The sequence below is a fragment of the Caenorhabditis briggsae genome (genome assembly GCF_000004555.2).
Source record: "Caenorhabditis briggsae complete genome, chrIV, whole genome shotgun sequence".
Classification (NCBI taxonomy): Eukaryota; Metazoa; Nematoda; class Chromadorea; order Rhabditida; family Rhabditidae; genus Caenorhabditis; species Caenorhabditis briggsae.
Genome location: NC_013487.2, coordinates 14,662,594 through 14,670,618, shown reverse-complemented (window position 1 = coordinate 14,670,618; position 8,025 = coordinate 14,662,594). Strand labels below are relative to the sequence as shown.

General features: G+C 34.9%; 1 protein-coding gene across 1 annotated transcript; it reads right to left on the bottom strand.

Moving 5' to 3' along the window:
- Positions 1-521: 521 nt before the first annotated feature.
- CBG16471 lies at positions 522-795 on the bottom strand (the record flags this gene model as incomplete). The annotated part of the gene is made up of 2 exons (XM_002647111.2): positions 522-627; positions 680-795. 2 exons carry the CDS (start codon positions 793-795, stop codon positions 522-524), a joined length of 222 nt encoding a protein of 73 aa, XP_002647157.2.
- Between the last annotated feature and the right edge of the window lie 7,230 nt (positions 796-8,025).

Sequence of the window (8,025 nt, the reverse complement as noted above, 5' to 3'; positions counted from 1 at the left end):
CAGAAATTCAGAAATAGAGAAATTCAGAAATTCCGAAATTCAGAAATTCAGAAATTCAGAAATTCAGAGATTCAGAAATTCAGAAATACAGAAATTCAAAAATTCCAGGAAATTCAGAAATTTCTGGAAATTCAGAAATTCAGAGAATCAGAAATTCAGAAATTCAGAAATTCAGAGAATCAGAAATTCAGAAATTCAGAAATTCCGAAATTCAGAAATTCAGAAATTCAGAAATTCAGAAATTCAGAAATTCAGAAATTCAGAAATTCAAAAATTCAAAAATTCAGAAATTCCGAAATTCAGAAATTCAGAAATTCCGAAATTCAGAAATTCAGTAATTCAGAAGTTCAGTTGCAAACCGTTTCAAATTATTTCCATTTTTAGAATATGGTTTCTTATATAATAAGTAACTGAATCGCCGTGGTGCTAATGTCATCTAGAAATTTTCATTTTTTCGATCAGAATAATATTTTCAAATAGAGCGTTTATTGATTAAGGGAAAAAAATTAAAAACATAATTGTTAATTTCTGACACACAATCCAGAATCACCCTCGCACTTGAATCCAGAAGGGCAGGAAGAGCAGGCCTTTCCTTGTTGATAAATGTTCGAATTCAAAATGTTTCCCCTGAAAATAAATCAGTTTGCGATTTTCAAAATTTCAAGTCAAAACCGCTTACTTTTCTTTATAAAGGCAAGCCATTCGAAACTCGAACAACACATCCATGCCCGGCAGAAAAGGGCTTTCACATTTCTTCGCACCACATCCAATGAATTCGGTGTCAGCCCATGCCATCTGAGTAGCAGCCTCTCTTAGATGGCTTCATTGAACTGAATAGAAGACAAACCAAAGGAAATGAACTGGCTCTCCCAATTTTTCGCGGCGGATAATGCCTGATAAATTACAAATGAAAATTACAAAATTCTATTTTGTAACTCACCTCGGCATCAGAAATGTTTGAGAATATAGTGGATTCCGTGTGCACATTTTGCCCGAAATGTGTTGGAAATTTGGTTATTGGACACCCGTTCACGAAGTCTTGAATAGTGGTGGCAAGTCCCTGTATCCCATTTCTGAATTTATACATTTTTTTCACTAGCTAGCTTAAAACTAGCTTGAGCTTAGCTAGCTCAAAAGCTTGGCTAGCTCAAAAACCTAGCTAGCTCAAAAGCTTGGCTAGCTCAAAAACCTAGCTAGCTCAAAAGCTTGGCTAGCTCAAAAACCTAGCTAGCTCAAAAGCTTGGCTAGCTCAAAAACCTAGCTAGCTCAAAAGCTTAGCTAGCTCAAAAGCTAGTTAGCTTCAAACTCTCTACTAACCATTTTACGCATGTTGGATGCTGCTGGTAGGAGTCCTCTACTAGTACTATAGGTTCCTTTAGCAATAGAGGATCTGAAGTCATTGTGAGATTTCAAGATGGCTTCTGCAGTAATGTTTTTCAACTGAGCACTGGCACATCCGAAGATGACAAGAATACAGATAATAAGCTTCATTTTTCAGGATGAAATTTGGGATGATTTCTTATGCTCTCATGTTTCCTTTTATAGTGAGCATTTTGGGCTCTTATCAGTAAAAAAAAACAAAATACCATCATAAAGGTTTAACGCATGCTGCTGATAGGAGTCCTCTACTAGTACTATAGGTTCCTTTAGCAATAGAGGATCTGAGGNCATTGTGGATTTTAAGGATATTTCCTTGAGCAAATTCATTGAACTGAGCACTGGCACATCTAAGGATGAAGAGAATACAAAGAACGAGTTTCATTGATTATAATTATATGTGGGACTGATCCTGATTTTTTTAATGAAGAGAGTGAAGACAATACATTAAGGAATGTTTAACGTTCAAAACAAAAAAGAAGTTCAAAGTTGACCAGAAATTACAATGACGAGAGCATTAACATGTTTTGACTTCAGGCCTTTGTTATTTTGACGTTTATTGATAAGGAGTGTGATAATGGAATCTAAAGAGGACAAGGAGGGAAAACACTTTCGTCACTGTTATTGCCTGTCAATTTGGTTGCACTTCTTGGTTAGACGGCAAAACCAAATTGTTAAGTTGTTATGCGTTAAACCTTTATGATGGGTATTTTTGTTTTTTTACTGATAAGATCCCAAAATGTTCACTATAAAAGGAAACATGAGAGCATAAGAAATCATCCCAAATTTCATCCTGAAAAATGAAGCTTATTATCCTGTATTCTTGTCATCTTCGGATGTGCCAGTGCTCAGTTGAAAAACACTACTGCAGAAGCCATCTTGAAATCTCACAATGACCTCAGATCCTCTATTGCTAAAGGAACCTATAGTACTAGTAGAGGACTCCTACCAGCAGCATCCAACATGCGTAAAATGGTTAGTAGAGAGTTTGAAGCTAACTAGCTTTTGAGCTAACTAGCTTTTGAGCTAGCTAAGCTTTTGAGCTGGCTAGGTTTTTGAGCTAGCTAAGCTCAAGCTAGTTTTAAGCTAGCTAGTGAAAAAATGTATAAATTCAGAAATGGGATCAGGGACTTGTATTTCTGTTTTTAATTTTGTTCCCTTAATCAATAAACGCTCTATTTGAAAATATTATTCTGATCGAAAAAATGAAAATTTCTAGATGACATTAGCACCACGGCGATTCAGTTACTTATTATATAAGAAACCATATTCTAAAAATGGAAATAATTTGAAACGGTAGATGTTCTAAAAGAACTCAGTGTGACAGAGACAAGAAACATCCTTAAACAGACTTCATAATATAGGGAAACAATTTCTCTCGTGGACAGGTAAGATGTTCTTTATCAAAATAATCATAACAACTAATCAACCCTAATTTCATTCAAAATAATGTTGTTGGCTTTCTGTATTCTCTCTATCCTAGGATTTAGCAGCTTCCTAGGATTTGCCAGAGCTCAGTTATCTGAAACTGCTCAAGAAGTCATCTTGAAAATTCACAATGACCTCAGATCTACTATTGCCAAGGGAAACTTTAGTGTTAATGGAGTATTCCTACGCAACGTTTTTGATATCACAAACAATTCCTACGCAATGAGAAACGCAGAGAAACGAGAGTCTCTGCGTCTCTCACCTTGAAAATTCAAATAGCTATAACTCGGCTCAAAATGGTTTGGAAACCGCGCTTCACTGTACAAAGGTAACTTGCAGTTCGAAATCTCGCCAAATTTTTAGACCGTTCTAATTAGAATACCCCAGTATTCTGCAATTTTTTTTACAAAGAAACCATGTTGTTCACCAAAATCAAAATTTTCTAAAATCGTTTTGACTCAAATTTTGAAACAGCAATTTTCTTCTAGGAGCCCCCCACCACACTATTAATAAATTGTTTATCATTATATCACTAATATTTTATTAGTTGGAACTTTTTCACGGTGATTAAACTACGAAAAAACGTATACTGTTTTTGGATTGGAATGAAACAGAAATAAATCAAAAAAGAACAATTGTCGTAGACGTTTTTTGTCGAAATTTGAATTTTTGCACAATTTCAGACTGAATTTATTGAAACTTTGAATTTAAATCGATTTTCTAGATCAAATCTAGCGGGAAAATTGAACAAAGGGTCCAAAAAGAAAGGGTCCATAAAAAAATATACTAAATTAAACGATTCCGGTCCGAACGATCGGGTCAAAGGGTCCCTCCCGTTTCGCAATTTTCTGTTTTTGAAATGTTCCTTTTTCAAACGTTTATCCTATACAAGTTGTTCATTCTGTGAAAATACACTTTCCTACAGCAAAAACGATTTCATTTTTTAATTTTTTAAATAAAAACAAAATATTCTGAAAATAATAAAAATTTCCTTCAAAACGCACTAAAAACGAACTCTCTACATACGATAACATCCAAGATGATTCTAAAAAAGAAAACAAATTACTATCTGAAATGGTTCATATTTATACTCATTCAAATTTCCTTGCTCAGATCAATTCGAAAATATAAGCTTCACTTGTCTTAACTCAAATTTAACTATGCTACGACCCTTTGAAATTATCACTCTGTGTCTCTCAAGCTGACATGTGGATGTCGCTCATTATGACTTCTTGTTGAAGATTTATGACGTTTTTCGGATCGTCGACCCTTATTCTATATTTCTGGGTTCTCAATTTCTGAACTTCAGAACTAGCTGTACAGAAATAAGTCTCATCGATTAGTATGCATAATATGTGTTTTTTTCGTGATATTTATTTCACTCTTTACAATAGAAATAAGATTTTTATTCAACAATGAAAGTTAAACGGACCAATACTGTTGTGCGTCTTCAAGGTGACTCTGCAGACGTCGGCTACGGTACTCTGCAAGATTCAGTTTTGTTTAAACTATGTTATTTTAGAATACCGTATTTCCTCTAATTGAAGCCCATGGTCTTCTATTTTTCTACCTCCTTTTTAGGAGATTACCAAAAACTGAAATTACCAGAAAATTTTTGAAATAGAAAGAAAATGTCTACAATAACCGAATAGACAAACTGAACTGTTCAAACTGCACTAACTGAACTGAACGTACTTCTGTTAGAGGATGCGCTTTTATGTTTTTAAGCACGTCAGAGGGTGGGCTTCAAATAGAGGTGGGTTTCTATTAGAGGAAATACGGTAGATACCTTGACAGTAAAAATGCTTGCGATTGCTCAGATCAATTTAATCATATTGGAGAATTGCGAAATTCAACTTTTTGGAATCTTCCACCTCTTTGCAGAATTATTCGACAAATTCATCTTTGAAGCGTTGTTCAACCAAAACAACAAAAGATTTTTTCTGAAACTTTTCTTTAAATTTTAATTTCCCAATTAAAAAAAAATCTCACCTTATTTCGCAAATTGTAGAAAAATCAAAAACCAAAACTTCGAAATCCATTCAGTTAGGTTTTCTTGATATTTTGGTTAGGAATACTTGAATTTTAAAGAAAATCAATAAATTGAGACGTCCATTCTGTTAGGTCGTCATGAAAGAAGTATGAATGGTTTTCGGAGCGAAAATAATGGCTTTATATACTTTTTCTGCATCTATCGGGGTTTTAGTACTCTCTCCGTATTTGTTATGTGCCATAAAATATGAAAATAGGTATCTCGGACGGGCTTTTGCAGCATCTTCCTTGTACAAAAATACTTTCTAAAACGCATTGGACAGACTCTGTATCGTGTGATCGTCAAGGATACTGTATGGATTCGACACGCAAACCGACTCCGTCGACGTGACAAGCCAATCCATTTCGATGTTCCATTGGACCTGATGGAACCAATTGATGGGACACCAACACCCGCTCTAGCTCCAGCCACTCCGAAGGTATACCCGCTCCAGAAGTCTACCAGGATCATTACACAACAGCAACGTCTGGTCGTGGGGCTGAAGCAGAAGTCTTATAATTGAACTCGGTCCGCCATTCACTGTTGATGGTTCTAACACGTAAGTTCGTGACACACGTCCGCTATTGTCCAACAAGAGAGTGACCATAACTTAATTGGTGTTTAATGTTTTTGTTTATTTTTCCCATATCTTCTCTCTTAAATAAAGGTTTAATTACCCAAGTTTGAGGTTCCGAATAACATCGAAAGAATCCTCCAATCCGACGTATCTTTCCTCTGAGTAAATGGTACAAAAATTCTGGTTTTGATATCTCTTAAAATAACCAAGATAATTACCGTATTTTAAGCCCACCCAGACCATCAACTTTGCGCTCAATTATCTCGATTCCTGTGAAAGCTATCAAAAAGTGGTCCACTGATAAATTATTTATCATGATATCGCAAACAATTTATTAGTTGACAAATTTTTGATTTTTCTCACAGGAATCTAGGTAATTGATCCCAAAGTTGGCAGTTATGGTAATAGCCAAGAAGATTATTTACAATCTAAAATAGTTCATGTTTATACTTATTCGAATCTCCTTGCTGAGCTAAATCTGAAACTCTAACTTTCGTTTGGTTTCATTCAAAATTAACTAAGCTGCGATCCTTTAAAAGTATCATTCTGCGTCTCTCAATCTGACATGTGGGAGTCCCTCGGCGGTTCATTTTTTTTTACTTCTTATCATTCAATGCCAAGCTTCAAAAGCTGAGAGAGTACTAAAACCCCAAGAGACCCAGAAAAAGTGTGAAAAGCCCTGCTGCTCCCAAAAACTACTCGTTGTTTCCTCCGGACGACCTAACAGAATGGACGTCTCAATTTATTGATTTTCTTTAAAATTCAAGTATTCCTAACCAAAATATCAAGAAAACCTAACTGAATGGATTTCGAAGTTTTGGTTTTTGATTTTTCTACAATTTGCGAAATAAGGTGAGATTTTTTTTTAATTGGGAAATTAAAATTTAAAGAAAAGTTTCAGAAAAAATCTTTTGTTGTTTTGGTTGAACAACGCTTCAAAGATGAATTTGTCGAATAATTCTGCAAAGAGGTGGAAGATTCCAAAAAGTTGAATTTCGCAATTCTCCAATATGATTAAATTGATCTGAGCAATCGCAAGCATTTTTACTGTCAAGGTATCTACCGTATTTCCTCTAATAGAAACCCACCTCTATTTGAAGCTCACCCTCTGATGTGCTTAAAAACATAGAAGCGCATCCTCTAACAGAAGTAGTTCAATTAGAGGAAATACGGTATTCTAAAATAACATAGTTTAAACAAAACTGAATCTTGCAGAGTACCGTAGCCGACGTCTGCAGAGTCACCTTGAAGACGCACAACAGTATTGGTCCGTTTAACTTTCATTGTTGAATAAAAATCTTATTTCTATTGTAAAGAGTGAAATAAATATCACGAAAAAAACACATATTATGCATACTAATCGATGAGACTTATTTCTGTACAGCTAGTTCTGAAGTTCAGAAATTGAGAACCCAGAAATATAGAATAAGGGTCGACGATCCGAAAAACGTCATAAATCTTCAACAAGAAGTCATAATGAGCGACATCCACATGTCAGCTTGAGAGACACAGAGTGATAATTTCAAAGGGTCGTAGCATAGTTAAATTTGAGTTAAGACAAGTGAAGCTTATATTTTCGAATTGATCTGAGCAAGGAAATTTGAATGAGTATAAATATGAACCATTTCAAATAGTAATTTGTTTTCTTTTTTAGAATCATCTTGGATGTTATCGTATTTTCTAGCCTGCTAACTTTGAGCTCAATTATCTCGTTTACTGCAAAAGATATCATAAATTTGTCAACTAATAAATTGTTTATCATTATATCACTAATATTTTATTAGTTGGAACATTTTCAATAGCTTTCACAGGAATCGAGATAATTGAGCTCAAAAGTAATAGCTTAGAAAATACGGTTGTAGCCTGAAAAAGAAAACTAATTAGTTATCTGAAATAGTTCATGTTTATACTCAATCAAATCTTCTTGCTGAGCTAAATCTGAAAATCTAGTTTTCCCTTGTCTTAACGTAAATTTTACTGAATTCCGACCCTCCGAAAATATCATTTCTGCGTCTCTCACTATCAATCTCACATGGGGGGAGTCCCCGCTGAAGAGGCGACTCATTTTTTTTTTCCATCCATTAACCCTATCTCTTATACCCGTCCCCACATTTATCATTCAGTGCCACGAATCAAATGCCGTACTAAAACTCCAAGAGACGCAGAAGAAAGTATATAAAGCGCTTCTTCTCCCTCAAAAACTATTCATACTTTTTTCAAGACGACTTAACCGAATGGACGTCTCAATTCATTGATTTTCTTCAAGATTCTGATATTCCGAACCTTCGTTCTGGACTTTGTTTTTTCTGAAAAACTATCTTTTTTATAAAAATAAGGTGAGATTTTTTAATTTTAGAACCTGAGTTCAAGTTTCATTTTCAGATGCATTCATCCGATCCAACAGCGGAAAACCAGATGAAAATTGTGACCAGTGGATCGATGGATCGATGGAACATGGCAATTTTTGAGTCCCAGAGAAGAAACTCAAGACTGATAGCTACCCCAGTTTAAAAAATGTATATAATGTTCACTTTCTTTCTAGAGAATTCAACTACCGTAAAACCTCTAATAGAACGACACCCGGATCGTCCACTTTGAGCCTATATATCTC